Genomic DNA, 19,808 nt, shown 5'->3' on the forward strand with positions numbered 1-19,808 from the left:
CACAAAGCAAGTCTCAACAAATTTTAAAGATTGAAATCATACAAAACACTTTCTCAGATCATAAGGGAATGAAGTTGGAAATCAATAATAGGCAAAGCGCCAGAAAATTCACAAATATGTGGACGCTCAACAACACATTCTTAAACAACCACTGGTTCAAGAGAGAAATTACAAGAGAAATCAGTAAATATCTCGAGGCAAATGAAAGTGAAAACACAACATATCAAAACTTATGGGACGCAGCAAAGGCAGTGCTAAGAGGGAAATTTGTTGCCCTAAATGCCTATATCAAAAAAGAAGAAAGGGCAAAAATTCAGGAATTAACTGTCCACTTAGAAGAACTGGAGAAAGATCAGCAAACTAACCCCAAAGCAAGCAAGAGGAAAGAAATAACAAAGATTAGAGCAGAAATAAATGAAATTGAGAGCATGAAAACAATTGAGAAAATCAACAAAACCAGAAGTTGGTTCTATGAGAAAATCAATAAGATTGATGGACCCTTAGCAAGATTGACAGAAAGAAGAAGAGAGAGGATGCAAATAAATAAGATCAGAAATGGAAGAGGAGACATAACCACTGACCCCACAGAAATAAAGGAGGTAATAACAGGATAGTATGAACAACTTTATGCAAATAAATACAACAATATAGATGAAATGGACAACTTCCTAGAAAGGCATGAACAACCAACTTTGACTCAAGAAGAAATAGATGACCTCAACAAACCAATCACAAGTAAAGAAATTGAAGCAGTAATTAAAAAGCTACCCAAAAAGAAAAGTCCGGGACCAGATGGCTTCACATGTGAATTCTACCAAACATTCCAGAAAGAATTAGTACCAATCCTGCTCAAACTCTTCAAAAAGATTGAAGTGGAGGGAAAGCTACCTAATTCATTCTATGAAGCCAACATCACCCTCATACCAAAACCAGGCAAAGATATTACAAAAAAAGAAAACTACAGACCAATCTCTCCAATGAATATAGATGTAAAAATCCTCAACAAAATTCAAGCAAATTGAATCCAGCAACACATTAAAAGAATTATACATCATGGCCAAGTAGGATTCATCCCAGGTATGCAAGGATGGTTCAACATAAGAAAATCAATTAATGTAATACACCATATCAACAAATCAAAGCAGAAAAATCACATGATCATCTCAATTGATGCAGAGAAGGCATTTGACAAGATTCAATATCCTTTCCTGTTGAAAACACTTCAAAGGATAGGAATACAAGGGAATTTCCTTAAAATGATAAAGGGAATATATGAAAAACCCACAGCTAATATCGTCCTCAATGGGGAAAAACTGAAAACTTTCCCCCTAAGATCAGGAACAAGACAAGGATGTCCACTATCACCACTGTTATTCAACATTGTGTTGGAAGTTCTAGCCAGAGCAATTAGACAAGAAAAAGAAATACAACGCAACAAAATTGGAAAGGAAGAAGTAAAACTATCACTGTTTGCAGATGATATGATACTATATGTCAAAAACCCTGAAAAATCCACAGCAAAACTACTATAGCTAATAAACGAGTGCAGCAAAGTGGCAGGTTACAAGATCAACATTCAAAATCTGTAGTGTTTCTATACTTTAGTAACAAACAATGTGAGGGGGAAATCAAGAAACAAATTCCATTTACAATTGCAACTAAAAGAATAAAACACTTAGGAATGAATTTAACTAAAGAGACAAAAGACATACAAAGAAAACTACAAGAAACCATTAAAAGAAATCTCAGAAGACCTAAATAGATGGAAGGGCCTACCGTGTTCATGGATTAGAAGACTAAATATAGTTAAGATGTCAGTTCTACCTAAATTGATTTACAGATTCAATGCAATACCAACCAAAATCCCAACAACTTACTTTTCAGAAACAGAAAAACCAATGAGCAAATTTATCTGGAAGTGCAGGGTGCCCTGAATTGCTAAAAGTATCTTGAGGAAAAAAAACAAAGCTGAAGGTCTCACATTGCCTGACTTTAAGGGATATTATGAAGCCACAGTGGTCAAAACAGCATGGTACTGGCATAAAGATAGATATACTGATCACTGGAATAGAATATAGTGTTCAGATATAGACCCTCTCATCTATGGACATTTGATCTTTGATAAGGCAGTCAAGCCAACTCACCTGGGACAGAACAGTCTCTTCAATAAATGGTGCCTAGAGAACTGGATATCCAAGTGCAAAAGAATGAAAGAGGACCCGCATCTCACACCCTATACAAAAGTTAACTCAAAATGGATCAAAGATCTAAACACCAGGTCTAAGACCATAAAACAGTTAGAGGAAAATGTAGGGAAATATCTTATAAATCTTATAATTGGAGGCAGTTTTATAGATCTTAAACCTAAAGCAAGAGTACTGAATAAAGAAAGAAGTAAATGGGAACTCCTCAAAATTAAACACTTTTGTGCATCAAAGAACTTCATCAAGAAAGTAAAAAGACAGCCTACACAATGGGAGACAATATTTGGAAACGACATATCAGATAAAGGTCTAGTATCCAGAATTTATAAAGAGATTGTTCAACTCAACAACAAAAAGACAGCCAATCCAGTTACAAAATGGGAAAAAGACTTGAACAGACACCTCTCAGAAGAGGAAATACAAATGGCCAAAAGGCACATGAAGAGATGCTCAATGTCCCTGGCCATTAGAGAAATGCAAATCAAAACCACAATAAGATATCATCTCACACCCACCAGAATGGCCATTATCAACAAAACAGAAAATGACAAGTGCTGGAGAGGATGCGGAGAAAGAGGCACACTTATCCACTGTTGGTGGGAATGTCAAATGGTGCAACCACTGTGGAAGGCAGTTTGGCGGTTCCTCAAAAAGCTGAATATAGAATTGCCATAAGACCCAGCAATACCATTGCTAGGTATCTACTCAGAGGACATGAGAGCAAAGACACAAACAGACATTTCATACCAATGTTTATAGCAGCATTATTTACAATTGCAAGGAGATGGAAACAGCCAAAATGTCCATCAACAGATGAGTGGCTAAACACACTGTGGTATATACATACGATGGAATATTATGCAGCTTTAAGACAGAATAAACTTATGAAGTATGTAACAACATGGATGAACCCTGAGAACATTATGCTGAGTGAGACTAACCAAAAACTAAAGGACAAATACTGTATGGTTTCATCGATATGAACTGACATTAGTGAATAAACTTGTAATATTTTCTTCGTAAGAGAGACCATCAGGAGATAGAAATAGGGTAAGATATTGGGTAATTGGAGCTGAAGGGATACAGACTGTGCAATACGACTGGATACAAAAACTCAGAAATGGACAGCACAATACTACCTAACTGTAATACAATTATGTTAAAACACTGAATGAAGCTGCATGTGAGAATGATAGAGAGAGGAGGGCTGGGGATATATTGAAATTGGAAAGAAAGATGTTAAAGATTGAGATGGTATAATCTAGGAATGCCTAGAGTGTATAATAATAGTGAAATATACAAGGTACAATTTTAAAAATGTTTTTGCATGAGGAAAAACATAGGAATGTCATTATTGCAGGGTACTGAAAATAGATGGTAATTAATATTTTAAAATGTCACCTTCTGTTTGAGACTAAAGCCAAAAATGTTTATTTGTTACAAAATTAATATTTTGGCTAGTGCATTTCTTAATATAACTTATAGATAGTTGATTGAACGCCATAAGTACTTGGAATCTCAGGTAGGACATGAGATTTTGTTGGTTTGTCCAGAGTGATGCCCCGATGAATCCCAGAGTGATTCCATCAGTGAGTGGAAAAGTATCTGCAAAGCCCCCTTCGGGGAGTGGTGAGAATGGGGAGAAATTCAACTTCCCTAAGTTAAATTCTTGATATTCTCACAAACAGTGTGGACAACCAAAGCTATAGGCAGAGCCCCCAGTCTTGGGGTTTGTTCATATGAAACTTAACCCCACAAAGCATAGGTCAAGTCTACTTAAAATTTAGGCCTAAGAGTCACCCCCAAGAGAGCCTCTTTTGTTGCTCAGATGTGGCCCCTCTCTCCAGCCAACACAACGAGCAGTCTCACCACCCTATCCCTCTCTACGTGGGACATGACTCCCAGGGGTGTGGACCTTCCTGGCAACGTGGGACAGAGATGAGATCTTGGAATTAGCGGAGACTCAGCATCAAGGGATTGAGAAAACCTTCTCGACCAAAAGGGGAAAGAGGGAAATGAGACAAAGTGTCAATGGCTGAGAGATTCCAAACAGAGTTGAGAGGTTATTCTGGAGGTTATTCTTATGCATCAGGTAGATATCATCTTGTTATTCAAGATGTAATGGAGAGGCTGGAGGGTACTGCCTGAAAATGTAGAGCTGTGTTCCAGTAGCCATGTTTCTTGAGGATGACTGAATAATGATACAGCTGTAACAGTGTGACTGTGATTGTGAAAACCTCGTGTCTGATGCTCCTTTTATCTACTTTGTCAACAAGACGAGTAGAACATATGGAATAAAAATAAATAATATGGGGAACAAATGTTAAAATAAATTTAGTTTGAAATGCTAGTGATCAATGAAGGCAAGGGGTAAGGGGTATGATAGGTATAATCTTTTTTTTTTTCCTTTCCTGTGTTCATTTTATTTCTTTTTCTATTTTCTTTTTGTTTCTTTTCCTGAATTAATGCAAATGTTCTAAGAAATGATGAATATGCAACTAGGTGATGATATTGTGAATTACTGATTATGTATGTTGTTTTATTTTGTTTCTTATTTTTTTAATAAATAAAAAAAAAGAGAGAGTGCCACAGCTTCCACTGGCCACAGTGTGTCCCTGTCCTTGGGGAGGAAGGTGGTCATTTGGGGGTCAGAAGAGGGTCTAGAGTTAAGAGGTGAAAGGGAAACCCTGAATGGTGTATCTTGAGAATTGAGAATAACATGGGGATTCCTTTTGATCTTAGGGCCAATTTAGACTGGAGATCCAGTGGATGGAGTGTACCATCAGAAACAAACTTTATGTACCAGTACTTTCCAGCTCTTGCTGAGGACCATGAGCGAAAAGTGGTTTATTCTGGATCTGGAGGTCTAGTATGTGTTCTGCCGAGGATCTTTATTTCTTCCATTCCAGCTGTATAGATTTGATCTACCATGCCTTTGTATGTTAGACACCCAGGTGGGCAGGTGTTCTCAAACCAAATCAGTACACCTGTGCCAAGATGGGGCTGCCAGTCATGTTAATGTGGTGTGAGGAAAGCAAGCTATGTTTTAATCAAAAGTGTATTCTAATTTCACATATCCCAGATTGTTTTCATAAAATGTGACTTCCTGCTAGAAAGCAAGATTTATAACCTATTTTCTGTCTTCTTTATTCTTTCTCCATGTCCCAACTAGGGTTCCCAGTGGGGTTATGCCTACAGTTGGGGAAGGAGGGGGATAGTGGCCTTGTGGTTCAGAAGCTGCAGAGATGGACAATGCAGAACTCTGGTGTTGGTCACCAATTACCTTTTGGCTGACAAAGGTGACAAGACTGCTTGTCAGAACTTGAAGTTGGAGAAAGAAAAAGTGGTGAATAAGATATGGCTAAAATTTATAATAGTGGTGGCATCAGTTACCATTTTTTTTAGCATTTACTATGTATTAGACACATTTATAAGTGTATTGTCTCACTCCTCACAATCTTCTGTGAGTATGAGCTATATCTGTGCTAGGGGGTGGTCTGACCCTTATACCTGCAAACTGGGGAGTAAGTAGGAACTTGGTGGTAGGCATTGTTATACTTTTGCCACCCTCCATGCTCTAGGGGCAGTAATAGCTGTGTCTCCTTCTGACCAATAGTTTTGCACAGCAAACTGTGTGCCAGCAGTTTGGCACTGTAGCAGGGTGCCAGCAGTTTGATAATCTCCATATTAAAGATGAAGAAATTGAGGCTTGCTGAGGTCAAGTGATTGAACAACTTTCCCAGGTAGTAATTATGGACCTTTATAAATAGTTTGTCTCAAAGAGCCCAGCTATGCTACACATTGTCTGTAGTTACTTGATAGACTGTGGTGTATTTCATTTCTGCGATCGTTTATCATCTTGTCATTTGTGATTTTGGTAATATATTTTCTTCCCTGTGCTTTCTGATGGGTTTTCTTTACTCACTGGCTTATGATATCAAGACCCAATGCTGTCTTACCTTATTAAAATGTCATGCAAGTTGCAGAGCCAGGGAATCCTGTCCTGAAATTAAAGCAGAAACCAAGTAACTTTTCTAGGCATTGTCTTGTTTGTACATAATTATAACATGTTTACAAATGTTGAAGTTGAGAGAGATCTTAGACCATGCCCAAGACTTAAGGGCTAAGTTAGTGGCAGCTAGCCACTGAAACATTTTACTGGTTCAGGTGTTGATGACTCTTTCCATAATAATAAAAATTGCCCTCAAAGACTAACCATGTTTCTTTTCCACCTTACTCTCCCCACTGTAGACATGTTTACCCTGGTTCTAAAGTGTTTACAAATCTCCTTTTATGGTGTTGCAGGCATTCTTTAGGTGCCTCAAATTCTCAAATGCAGTGGTGTATCACATAAATTCTTTCGTCAGCTGTCCCCTACTTCTATTTTTTAAGCCCTCCTAAAACAAAACTCCCCTCAGAAAAAGACCACTGTAAGAAATTTATATTTTTTTACAAAAAAGTTCAAAGGGAATACAGAGGTCATTTACATAAATAACACATGTAGTTTTACTAAGAAATCCTCTTGAGACATGTTCAGTCTACCTTCCTGGGTGTGGATAAATCCTTATTGGCCATGAGGCCTTTTTTTTCCATATCAAACCTCTTTAATATGTACAATACAGTGATATTAATTATAGTCACAATACAGTGGTTCCACATTATGCATTTTTTATAGGCAAGAGGGTTGTATTTATTAGTGTACTGCATTTGAATTATTATTTTACACAAAGATGGCATGATACCCACCTATTTTTTTTTAACTTTTTAATTATATACTATGACTTATATACAAAGCAAAGAAATAAAAAAGCAACAGTTTTCAAAATATTCTTCAACAAGTAGTTACAGGACAGATTCCAGAGTTTGTCCTGGGGTACAATATGATCCTCTCAGATTTTTTTCTAGAGGCTCCAGAATATAGGAGGCTAGAAGGCTTAAATATTTTTTATCATCACAATCAACTTTTTTCCTTTTTTTTTGAAAAATAACATGTACAAAAATGCAATAAATTTAAAAGCACAGCACCACAGTGAGTTCTAGAACATATTTCAGAGTTTGATATGGGTTACAATTCTGTAATTTTAGTTTTTTATTTCTAGCTGCTCTCAGATACTGCAGACTAAAAGAGATACAATGTTATCATTCAGCATTCATATGCATTTGTTAAATCCTATCTTCACTGTACAATCCCACCATCACCATTGATCTTTCAGGGTGTTTGGCTGACAAACGCTCTTTAGGGGTGTTTGGGCTATGGACATTCTAAATTTTTCATATTAGAAGGGTCTGTCGATAATATGAGGTAGGGAAATGAAACTATTTGATGTTTTAGACAGGCTGGGCCTTCTAGGTTTCAGGACTTACCTGGTCCAAGGACCCATCAGGAGGTTGTAGGTTTCTGTAAAGTTACTCTAATGCATGGAATCTTTGTGGAAGCTTATGTATTGTCCCAGGTGTTCTTTGGGATTGGCTGGACTGGTCCTGGTTGGGGTTTGACTGGTTATGATAGGCAGCAGGTCTAAAAGGTCGCATAAGAGCAACCTCCAGAATAACCTCTTGACTCTCTTTGAACTCTGCCACTGCTACTTTATTAGATACACTTCTTTCCTCCCCTTTGGTCAGGATGGAATTGTTGATCCCACAGTGCCAGGGCCGGATTCATCCCTGGGAGTCACCACCACATCGCCAGGAAGATCTTCACCCCTGGATGTCATGTCCCACGTAGTGTGCAGGACAATGATTTCACTTGAAGAGTGGGGATTAGAGAGACTGAGGCCACATCTGAGTATGCTTATAGGTAGTCTAAGCTTGTCCGTTACCTACATAAGCTTCACACGAGTAAGAGTCAGGATCACGGGCATGGCCTATTGATTTGGGTGTCCCTAAAGTTTGACACAGTATCGGGATTCCCTGATGGTGAGGTTTAATAGTTCCAAATTCCTTCTCCCATCCCTCATAACAATACTTTTTGATCATCAGCTTAATATACTCTGTGATGTATCCAGGCATTACAAGGATCTGTAGAGGATTAAAGGATCTCTTTCTTATTCTAGGCTGCCTGTGTTTCAATTGTTCAAATGAGGTATACAGGTAGGTTGAGTTAGACTATGCATTGCAGAAAATTTCAGTTCCAGATCAAATAAACCTTCCTTCCTTTGGCCTCAAAGAGTATGTTTAGTTCTAAAATATAGACACTGTCTTCCTTAACCCTGTGTTCTGAACTACCTTAACCCCAACGTGTTCAGCTTCGTTCTTATCTCTTCATATCAGGTTATATATATATAAACAGCCTTTCAAAATCCAGAAATAATAATCACCACTCCGGACTTAATGTGTCTGCTCTAAGAGCTTACAATCTAGGCTCCTGTTTTCTTATAAGCATTTCCTAAAGGTGACCATACCATTCTTGTTCTTTTGTTTCTGGCTTATTTTGCCTCACCAAATGTTCCACACGTTCATTCACATCATTGCATGCCTCAATTTTATTCCTTTTTGTAGCAGCACAACCTTCGTTCATAAGTGGGCTGATTTGAAATGATGTATGTACCCTAGAAAAGCCACACTTTAATCTTGATCCCATTTTGTAAAGCAGCCATTTCTTCTAATCCCTATTCAATGCTGTATGTTTGAAACTGTAGTTAGATCATCTCCCTGGAGATGTGATTTAATCAAGAGTGGTTGTTAAGGTGGATTAGGTGACTATGTGTCTCCACCCATTCTGGTGGGTCTTGATTAGTTTCTGAAGTCCTATAAAAGGAAACATTTTGGAGAAAGAAGGAGATTCAGAGAGAGCAAAGCAGAATGATACAGCCATGAGAAGCAGAGTCCACCAGCCAGCATCCTTTGGAGATGAAGAAGGAAAATGCCTCCCAGGGAACTTCATGGAAACAGGAACCCAGGAGAAGAAGCTAGCAGATGACGCCATGTTCGCCATGTGCCCTTCCAGATGAGAGAGGAACTTGGACTGCATTTGCCATGTGCCCTTCTACTTGAGAGACAAACCCTGAACTTCATCAGTCTTCTTGAATCAAGGTATCTTTCCCTTGATGCCTTAGATTGGACATGTCTATAGACTTGCTTTAACTGGGACATTTTCTCACCCTTAGAACTGTAAACTACCAACTTATTAAATTTCCCTTTTTAAAAAGCCATTCTGTTTCTGGTATATTGCATTCTGGCAGGTAGTAAACCAGAACAATAAGTATACACCATGGTTCGCCAGTGCATTGTTCAGCCACCTGAATTCATCAGTCATCATGGATAGTGCCCAAAGTCCACAGTCTATCAACATTCTCAACTTTAGATAATTTCCTTGTTCCCAAGAGAAAGAATACCAATAAACACACACCCTTACCTCCTCTTAACCCTTGTCCCTCACCCCATTATTTACCTCTGATGTTGCTGTGGTAGTGTTGATATTTTCCTTTTGAACATAGCCCAGCATACAATAACAGTTTTCCCCCTGTACCCAGGACTTAAACATTCTTTGTACATGAATCATATCTTTGAAGTAATTCTTGCAAGAATTAATTCATATTTCAAGTGTTAATCAATGGGACTCATAGGTCTGTACAATCTCTTCCAATCTTGTTCATCTTCAATATGGTAGTATTACTTATAGACCCACTAGAGAACCACCTTCACTTCTATCTATTTGCTTACATTGGAGTTCAACTTGATTAGCTACTGGCTTTCCCATCTCTAGCTTCTATGTATCTCTAAATTCCCTATATTCTGTATTATAAGCCTCTGATTATACCTTTATGCTGGTCCTAAAAGAGGAATCATACAGTATCTATTCTTTTGTGTCTGGCTTATTTCACTCAGCATTATGTCCTCAAGGCTCACCCATCTTGTCATGTGCTTCAGGACATCATTTCGTCTTAGTGCTGCATAATATTCCATTGTATGTATATACCACATTTTGTTGATCCACTCATCTGTTGATGGGCATTTGGTTTCCATCTCTTGGTGAGTGTGAATAATGTGCAAAAGTCTGTTTGTGTCAGTGCTTTCATATTTTCTGGGTATATACCAAATAGATCTATTGCTGGGTCATAGGGCAACTTGATGTTTAGTTTCCTGCGGAACCGCCAGACTGTCTCCCATAGTGGCTGCACCATTACACATTCGTACCAGCACTGCATAAGTGTCCCAGTTTCTCCACATCCTCTCCAACATTTATAGTTTCCTGTTTAATAGCAGCCATTCTTATAGGTGTGAGGTGGTATTTCATTATAGTCTTGATCTGCCATTTCCCTTATAGCCAATGAAAATTGGCATCTCTTCATGTGCTTTTAAGCCGTCTATATTTGCTCTTCAGAAAAATACCAATTCATATCTTTAGCCCATTTTATAATTGGGTTGTTCTTTTGTTTTGGAGTTGTATGATTTCTTTGTGTATGCAAGAAATCAAACTTTTGTGCTATATGTGATTTCCCAATATTTTCTCCCATTGAGTTTGCTGCCTCTTCACTTTTTGACAAAGTCTTTTGAGGTGCAGAGGCATTTGATTTTGAGGAGTTTCCATTTATCTATGTTTTCTTTTGTCGCTTATGCTTTGGGTGTAAAGTTTAGGAAGCTAGCTTCTATTACGAGGTCTTGAAGATGTTTCCCTGCATTTTCTTCTAGAAGCTTTATGTTGCTAGTTCTTATATTTAGGTATTTGATCTACTTTGAGTTAATTTTTGTGTAGGGTGTAATATAAGGGTCCTCTTTCATTCTTTTGGCTGTTGATATCCAGTTCTTCCATGCCCAATTATTGAAAAGACTATTTTGTCCTAATTCAGAGGATTTGGGGGCCTTGTCTAAAATGAGTTGAACATAGATTTGGTGGTCTACTTTTGCCTCTAGATTCAATTCCATCTTTTTGCCAGTACCATGCTATTTTGACCACTGTGGATTTATAATAGGTTTTAAAGTCAGGGAGTGTTAATTCTCCCACTTTGTTCCTTTTAGGATGCTTTTAGCTATTTGGGGTCTCTTTCCCTTCCAGATGAATTTGGTAATTAGCTTTTCCAAGTCTTTAGCCCATCTGTGCCATTTTGAGTAATGCAGAGTAGGTTCCACTTTATCTTTTCTCCATGACAATTCATTAGATGTTTGAGAAATGCTCTCAGGTTCTCCCTGGATACTCCTGTTCCCAAGCTAACATTACTCAGCCCTTTAACTCTAATGATATGATTTCTAAGATCACCATCACCATCTAAAGGTACTTTGGCATGTGATTAATTCACAGTAAAATGTGAATGATATTACCTTGATCAAAAGCTATATTTCTGCAGTATTTCACTGTACTTCTGATACTATCTGGAATTAAGCCAGACTCCACTGGTGAAAGGTAGAGTTCCCACAAGGCTACCCTCACATCAGATGCTAGCCCCAACCTTGGGGGTTCTCAAGGCCATCCTCACTTCTGACCAACTAGCTATAAATTCAGGGATTCTCACCATCATCCTGATAATTTGATAATTTGCTGAAATGACTCATACAGCTCAGGAAAGCACTACACTTATGATTGTACTTATATTATAGCACAAGAATGCAAATTAGAAGAAATTAAAAGAAGAGACACATAGGGTTAGGTCTGGGAAAGTCTCAAAATTAGAGAAGCTTCAAGGGTCCTCTCCCAATGGAATCAGGATACATCACGCTCCCAGCACATTGATGTGTTTTACCAAGCAGGGAAGGTTACTCAAGCTTTGGTGTCCTGGGTTTTTACTGGGGTCTTATTATGTAGGGATGATTGATTGATTGGATTCAATGTTTGATCCCAATCTTTTTTCTTTTCCCCCAGGATATATTTTATTTATTATTTTTATCATCACATAGTTGTATATTCATCATCAGGTTCATTTCTTAGAACATTTGCATCAATTCAGAAAAAGAAATAAAAAGATTCATACGTACCATACCCCTTACCCCTCCCTTTCATTCATCACTAGCATTTCTATCTACTAAATTTATTTTAACATTTGTTTCCCCTATTATTTATTTATTTTTAATCCATATGTTTTACTCATCAGTCCATAAGGTAGATAAAAGATGCATCAGACACAAAGCTTTCACAATCACACAGTCATGTTGCAAAAGCTATATCATTATACAATCATCTTCAAGAAACATGGCTACTGGAACACAGCTCTACAGTTTCAGTCAATTCCCTCCAGGCTCTCCATTACACCTTAACTAAAAAGGTGATGATATCTATTTAATATGTAAGAATAACCTCCAGGATAACCTCTCAACTCTGGAATCTCTCAGCCATTGACACTCCATTTTGTCTCATTTCTCTCTTCCCCCTTTTGTTGAGGTTTTCTCAGTCCCTTGGTGCTGAGTCCCAGCTCATTCTAGAATTTCTGTCCCATGTTGCCAGGAAGGTCCACACCTCTGGGAGTCATGTCCCATGTAGACAAGGGGAGGGCAGTGAGTTTGCTTGTTGTGTTGGCTAGAGAGAGAGAGGCCACATATGAGCAACAAAAGAGGTTCTCTTGGGGGGTGACTCTTAAGCCTAATTTTAAGTAGGCTTGACCTATCCTTTGTGGGGTTAAGTTTCATATAAACAAACCCCAAGATTGGGGGCTCTGTCTTAGGCTTAATTTTAAGTAGGTGTAGCCTATCCTTTGTGGGTTTAGGTTTTATATGAACAAATCCCAAGATTGGGGGCTCAGCCTATTGCTTTGGTTGTCCCCACTGCTTATGAAAACATAAAGAATTCTCCACTTGGGGAAGTTGAATTTTCCCCCTTTCTCACCATTCCCCCAAGGGGACCGTGCCAATACTTTTTTATTCACTGTTCAAATCACTCTGGGATTTATCAGGGCATCAGTCTGGATAAACCTACAAAATCTCATGTCCTACTCAAGGTTCCATGCACTTACGGTGCTCAATTAACCTGTCCATATAAGTTATATTAGGAAATATACTAGTCGAAATATAAATTTTGTATCAAATAAACAGTTTTTGCTTTAGTCTCACACATAAGATAAAGTTTTAAATTATTAAATACCATCTATTTTCAACACCCTGCATTATTGACATTCCTTTGTTCTTCCTCATGCAAAACCTTTTTAAATTTGTACATTTAGTCACTATCATTATACACTCCAGGCATTCCTAGATTATACCATCTCAGTCTTTATTGTATCTTTGTGATTTCATTTGTGCCCCCAGGCCTCCTCCCTTTACCACTCTCACATTCAGCTTCATTCAGTATTCTAACATTATTGTATTACAGTTAGTTAGGATTGTGCTATCCATTTCTGAATTTTTAAAGTCAGTCCTGTTGCATAATCTGTATCCCTTCAGCTCCAATTACCCAATATCTACCCTATTTCTATCTTCTGATGACCTCTGTTCTTGATTGAAATTCTCCAAGTTTATTCACTATTGTCAATTCATATCAGTGAGACAATATAGTATTTGTCCATTTGTTTCTGGCTAATCTCACTCAGCATAATGTCCTTAAGGTCCATCCATGTTGTTACATACTTCATAACTTTATTCTGTTTTAACAACTGCATGATATTCCATTGTATGTATATATACCACACTTTGTTTAGCCAGTCGTCTGTTGATGGAAATTTGGGCTGTTTCAATTCTTGGCAATTGTAAATAATGCTGCTATAAACATTGGTGTGCAAATGTCCATTTGTGTCTGCCCTCATGTCCTCTGAATAGATACCTAGCAATGGTATTGCCCGGTCATATGGCAATTCAATACTTAGCTCTTGACAAACCACCAAACTGCCTTCCACAGCGGTTATACCATTTGACATTCCCATCAACAGTGGATAAGTTTGTCTCTTTCTCTTCATCCTCTCCAGCACTTGTGTTTTCTGTTTTATGGATAATGGTCATTCTGGTGGGTGTGAGATGATATCTCATTGTGGTTTTGATTTGCATTTCCCTCATAGGGAAGTTGAGCATCTTTTTATGTGTCTTTTAGTCATTTGTATTTCCTCTTCTGGAAGTGTCTGTTCAAGTCTTTGCCCATTTTGTAATTGGGTTGTCTGTCTTTTTGTTTTTGAGTTGAACAATCTCTTTATATATTCTGGATACTAGACCTTTATCTGATATGTCATTTCCAAATATTGTCTCCCATTGTGTAGGCTGTCTTTCTGCTTTCTTGATGAAGTTCTTTGATGCACAAAAGTGTTTAATTTTGAGGAGCTCCCATTTGTTTATTTCCTTCTTCAGTGCTCTTGCTTTAGGTTTAAGGTCCATAAAACCGCCTCCAATTGTAAGTTTCATAAGATATCTCCCTACATTTTCCTCTAACTGTTTTATGGTCTTAGACCTAATGTTTAGATCTTTGATCCATTTTGAGTTAACTTTTGTATAGGGTGTGAGATATGGGTCTTCTTTCATTCTTTTGCATATGGATATCCAGTTCTCTAGGCACCATTTATTGAAGAGACTGTTCTGTCCCAGGTGAGTTGGCTTGAGTGCCTTATCAAAGATCAAATGTCCATAGATGAGAGGGTCTATATCTGAGCACTCTATTCGATTCCATTGGTCGATATATCTATCTTTATGCCAATACCATGCTGTTTTGACCACTGTGGCTTCATAATATGCCTTAAAGTCAGGCAGCGCGAGACCTCCAGCTTTGTTTTTTTCCTCAAGATGTTTTTAGCAATTCGGGGCACCCTGCCCTTCCAGATAAATTTGCTTATTGGTTTTTCTATTTCTGAAAAATAAGTTGTTGGGATTTTGATTGGTATTGCATTGAATCTGTAAATCAATTTAGGTAGGATTGACATCTTAACTATATTTAGTCTTCCAATCCATGAACACGGTATGCCCTTCCATCTACTTAGGTCTTCTGTGATTTCTTTTAACAGTTTTTTGTAGTTTTCTTTATATAGGTTTTTTGTCTCTTTAGTTAAATTTATTCCTAGGTATTTTATTCTTTTAGTTGCAATTGTAAATGGGATTCGTTTCTTGATTTCCCCCTCAGCTTGTTCATTGCTAGTGTATAGAAATGCTACAGATTTTTGAATGTTGATCTTGTAACCTGCTACTTTGCTGTACTCATTTATTAGCTCTAGTAGTTTTGTTGTGGATTTTTCCGGGTTTTCGACGTATAGTATCATATCATCTGCAAACAGTGATAATTTTACTTCTTCCTTTCCAATTTTGATGCCTTATATTTCTTTTTCTTGTCTAATTGCTCTGGCTAGAACCTCCAACACAATGTTGAATAATAGTGGTGATAGTGGACGTCCTTGTCTTGTTCCTGATCTTGGGGGGAAAGTTTTCAATTTTTCCGCATTGAGGATGATATTAGCTGTGGGTTTTTCATATATTCCCTCTATCATTTTAAGGAAGTTCCCTTGTATTCCTATCTTTTGAAGTGTTTTCAACAGGAAAGGATGTTGAATCTTGTCAAATGCCTTTTCTGCATCAATTGAGATGATCATGTGAGTTTTCTGCTTTGATTTGTTGATATGGTGTATTACATTAATTGATTTTCTTATGTTGAACCATCCTTGCATACCTGGGATGAATCCTACTTGGTCATGATGTATAATTCTTTTAATGTGTTGTTGGATACGATTTGCTAGAATTTTATTGAGGATTTTTGCATCTATATTCATTAGAGAGATTGGCCTGTAGTTTTCTTTTTTTGTAATATCTTTGCCTGGTTTTGGTATGAGGGTGATGTTGGCTTCATAGAATGAATTAGGTAGTTTTCCCTCCGCTTCGATTTTTTTGAAGAGTTTGAGGAGAGTTGGTACTAATTCTTTCTGGAATGTTTGATAGAATTCACATGTGAAGCCATCTGGTCCTGGACTTTTCTTTTTAGGAAGCTTTTGAATGACTAATTCAATTTCTTTACTTGTGATTGGTTTGTTGAGGTCATCTATGTCTTCTTGAGTCAAAGTTGGTTGTTCATGTCTTTGCAGGAACCCATCCATTTCATCTAAACTGTTGTATTTATTAGCGTAAAGTTGTTCATAGTATCCTGTTATTACCTCCTTTATTTCTGTGAGGTCAGTAGTTATGTCTCCTCTTCCATTTCTGATCTTATTTATTTGCATCCTCTCTCTTCTTCTTTTTGTCAGTCTTGCTAAGGGCCCATCAATCTTATTGATTTTCACATAGAACCAACTTCTGGCCTTATTGATTTTTTCTATTGTTTTCATGTTTTCAATTTCATTTATTTCTGCTCTAATCTTTGTTATTTCTTTCCTTTTGCTTGCTTTGGGATTAGTTTGCTGTTCTTTCTCCAGTTCTTCCAAGTGGACAGTTAATTCCTGCATTTTTGCCTTTTCTTCTTTTTTGATATAGGCATTTAGGGCAATAAATTTCCCTCTTAGCACTGCCTTTGCTGCGTCCCATAAGTTTTGATATGTTGTGTTTTCATTTTCATTCGCCTCGAGGTATTTGCTAATTTCTCTTGCAATTTCTTCTTTGACCCACTCATTGTTTAAGAGTGTGTTGTTGAGCCTCCACGTATTTGTGAATTTTCTGGCACTCCGCCTATTATTGATTTCCAACTTCATTCCTTTATGATCCGAGAAAGTGTTGTGTATGATTTCAATATTTTTAAATTTGTTAAGACTTGCTTTGTGACCCAGCATATGGTCTATCTTTGAGAATGATCCATGAGCACTTGAGAAAAAGGTGTATCCTGCTGTTGTGGGATGTAATGTCCTATAAATGTCTGTTAAGTCTAGCTCATTTATAGTAATATTCAGATTCTCTATTTCTTTATTGATCCTCTGTCTAGATGGCTGTCCATTGATGAGAGTGGTGAATTGAAGTCTCCAACTATTATGGTATATGAGTCTATTTCCCTTTTCAGTGTTTGCAGTGTATTCCTCACGTATTTTGGGGCATTCTGGTTCGGTGCGTAAATATTTATGATTGTTATGTCTTCTTGTTTAATTGTTCCTTTTATTAGTATATAGTGTCCTTCTTTGTCTCTTTTAACTGTTTTACATTTGAAGTCTAATTTGTTGGATATTAGTATAGCCACTCCTGCTCTTTTCTGGTTGTTGTTTGCATGAAATATCTTTTCCCAACCTTTCACTTTCAACCTATGTTTATCTTTGGGTCTAAGATGTGTTTCCTGTAGACAGCGTATAGAAGGGTCCTGTTTTTTAATCCATTCTGCCAATCTATGTCTTTTGATTGGGGAATTCAGTCCATTAACATTTAGTGTTATTACTGTTTGGATAATATTTTCCTCTACCATTTTGCCTTTTGTATTATATATATCATATCTGATTTTCCTTCTTTCTACACTCTTCTCCATACCTCTCTCTTCTGTCTTTTTGTATCTGACTCCAGTGCTCCCTTTAGTATTTCTTGCAGAGGTGGTCTCTTGGTCACAAATTCTCTCAGTGACTTTTTGTATGAGAATGTTTTAATTTCTCCCTCATTTTTGAAGGATAATTTTGCTGGATATAGGAGTCTTGGTTGGCAGTTTTTCTCTTTTAGTAATTTAAATATATCATCCCACTGTCTTCTAGCTTCCATGGTTTCTGCTGAGAAATCTACACATAGTCTTATTGGGTTTCCCTTGTATGTGATGGATTGTTTTTCTCTTGCTGCTTTCAAGATCCTCTCTTTCTCTTTGACCTCTGACATTCTAACTAGTAAGTGTCTTGGAGAACGCCTATTTGGGTCTAATCTCTTTGGGGTGCGCTGCACTTCTTGGATCTGTAATTTTAGGTCTTTCATAAGAGTTGGGAAATTTTCAGTGATAATTTCTTCCATTAGTTTTTCTCCTCCTTTTCCCTTCTCTTCTCCTTCTGGGACACCCACAACACGTATATTTGTGTAGTTCATATTGTCCTTGAGTTCCCTGATAACCTGTTCAGATTTTTCCATTCTTTTCCCGATAGTTTCTGTTTCTTTTTGGAATTCAGATGTTCCATCCTCCAAATCACTAATTCTATCTTCTGTCTCTTTAAATCTATCATTGTAGGTATCCATTGTTTTTTCATCTTTTCTACTTTATCCTTCACTTCCATAAGTTCTGTGATTTGTTTTTTCAGTTTTTCTATTTCTTCTTTTTGTTCAGCCCATGTCTTCTTCATGTCCTCCCTCAATTTATCGATTTTGTTTTTGAAGAGGTTTTCCATTTCTGTTCGTATATTCAGCATTAGTTGTCTCAGCTCCTGTATCTCATTTGAACTATTGGTTTGTTCCTTTGACTGGGCCATATTTTCAATTTTCTGAGCGTGATCCATTATCTTCTGCTGGCGTCTGGGCATTTAGTCAGATTTCCCTGGGTGTTGGGCCCAACAGGTTGAAAGATTTTTCTGTGAAATCTCTGGATTCTGTTTTTCTTATCCTGCCCCGTAGGTGGCGCTCGTGGCACACGTTTGTCTGCTGGTCCCACCAGTAAAAGGTGCTGTGGGTCCTTTAACTTTGGAAAACTCTCGCCGTGGGGGAGGTTCGCCAGCCGAAGCGGCTTGGAAGAGTGCCAGCCGGCCCGGGGATCCGAATGCAGGGAGGGTCGCCGGTCGCCGCAGCCCAGGAGAGCGCCCGTCCGAATTTCCTAGTCGGCCCGGGGCGCCAAGCGTGGTGGGAGGGCGCCAGCTGCCGCAGCCCGGGAGAGTGCACCGTTCCCATCCGGACCGGGGAGTCACGTGTTTGGAAGGGACCCCCCCGGTCACCTTTCTCCACAGCCTGGGGATTTCCGATCCAATTCTCTCGGTTGGTCCGGGGGGCCGTGTGTGGTGGGGGTGCCAGCCGCCGCGGTTTGAGGGGACCGCCTGCCCAATTCTGCCAGCTGGCCCAGGAAGGAGGAGGGGAGGGACTCCGGCCACTTGCCGCCCCACCTGGGGAAGCCCGCGCCCCTCTGCTATCTCACCAGAGCGGGTTCTCCCAGCCAGTCAGCCGTTCCAGGATGGGGTACGCTGTCTTTTTGATCTCTGTTGTGGGTCCGGGAGCTGTTCTGTATCGTTTCTACTCCCCTAGTAGCTGTTCTGGAGGAGGAAAGGTGAGGATGGCAAGGCTGTCGAGGACAGTGGCGGAGGAGCCGGTGAAGGTGGAAGAGGGCACGGTGGTGGTTGGAGAGCCGCTAATTTTGCTTCAGAAGAGTCTAACAATGAGCTGGCCTTCTAATTCTAAGACGGTGAAAATTATTTCCTTACACATTTATCAGTAGAAGGTCTGCCTGTTCTTCAGTATCTTCAGCAGTGTATTTTAAAAATATATAAAGAATACAGAATGGAGAAAATGTTTGCAAATCTTGTATCTGATAAGGGTGTAATATCCAGGGTATATATAAAGAACCACTGCAACTCAGTCTCCCTCCTCCGGCACTGACTCAGCAGAAGCCTTACTCGTGACCCGTATCCATATTATATTTAAATGACTACTTTATATCGCTTGTAATTCCTATCTTCTAAAACCAAATGTTGCAAACATTTTGATGGTCCAAGGCTTGAATCATTGCAAACTCAAAGCAGTACTCCCCCAACAAAGAGAAATGCCTGTTCCGAGTATTCTGGAATTAGACCTGATAATAGTTTAGTGACTTAAGTCCTGCAAAGCAGAACGAAGGGAAATGGTGGAAGTGCACACATCTAGGGGGTGAGCTAAGGGCACTGAAAGTGAAAACAACGGTGTTAGTCTTTGGCC

At 38.5% G+C, this 19,808-nt stretch overlaps 1 protein-coding gene across 2 annotated transcripts in view; it reads right to left on the reverse strand.

Moving 5' to 3' along the window:
- IDNK (IDNK gluconokinase) overlaps positions 1 to 19,808 on the reverse strand; it is a 36,960-nt gene that overhangs the window by 5,511 nt on the left and 11,641 nt on the right. For both annotated transcript variants that reach the window (XM_077148592.1, XM_077148593.1), the window contains exon 4: positions 6,164 to 6,207. In XM_077148592.1, the coding sequence (XP_077004707.1) occupies positions 6,164 to 6,207 (44 nt within the window). The remainder of the gene's footprint in view (positions 1 to 6,163; positions 6,208 to 19,808) is intronic.

Source organism: Tamandua tetradactyla, chromosome 2 (assembly GCF_023851605.1).
Source record: "Tamandua tetradactyla isolate mTamTet1 chromosome 2, mTamTet1.pri, whole genome shotgun sequence".
NCBI classification, from domain to species: domain Eukaryota; kingdom Metazoa; phylum Chordata; class Mammalia; order Pilosa; family Myrmecophagidae; genus Tamandua; species Tamandua tetradactyla.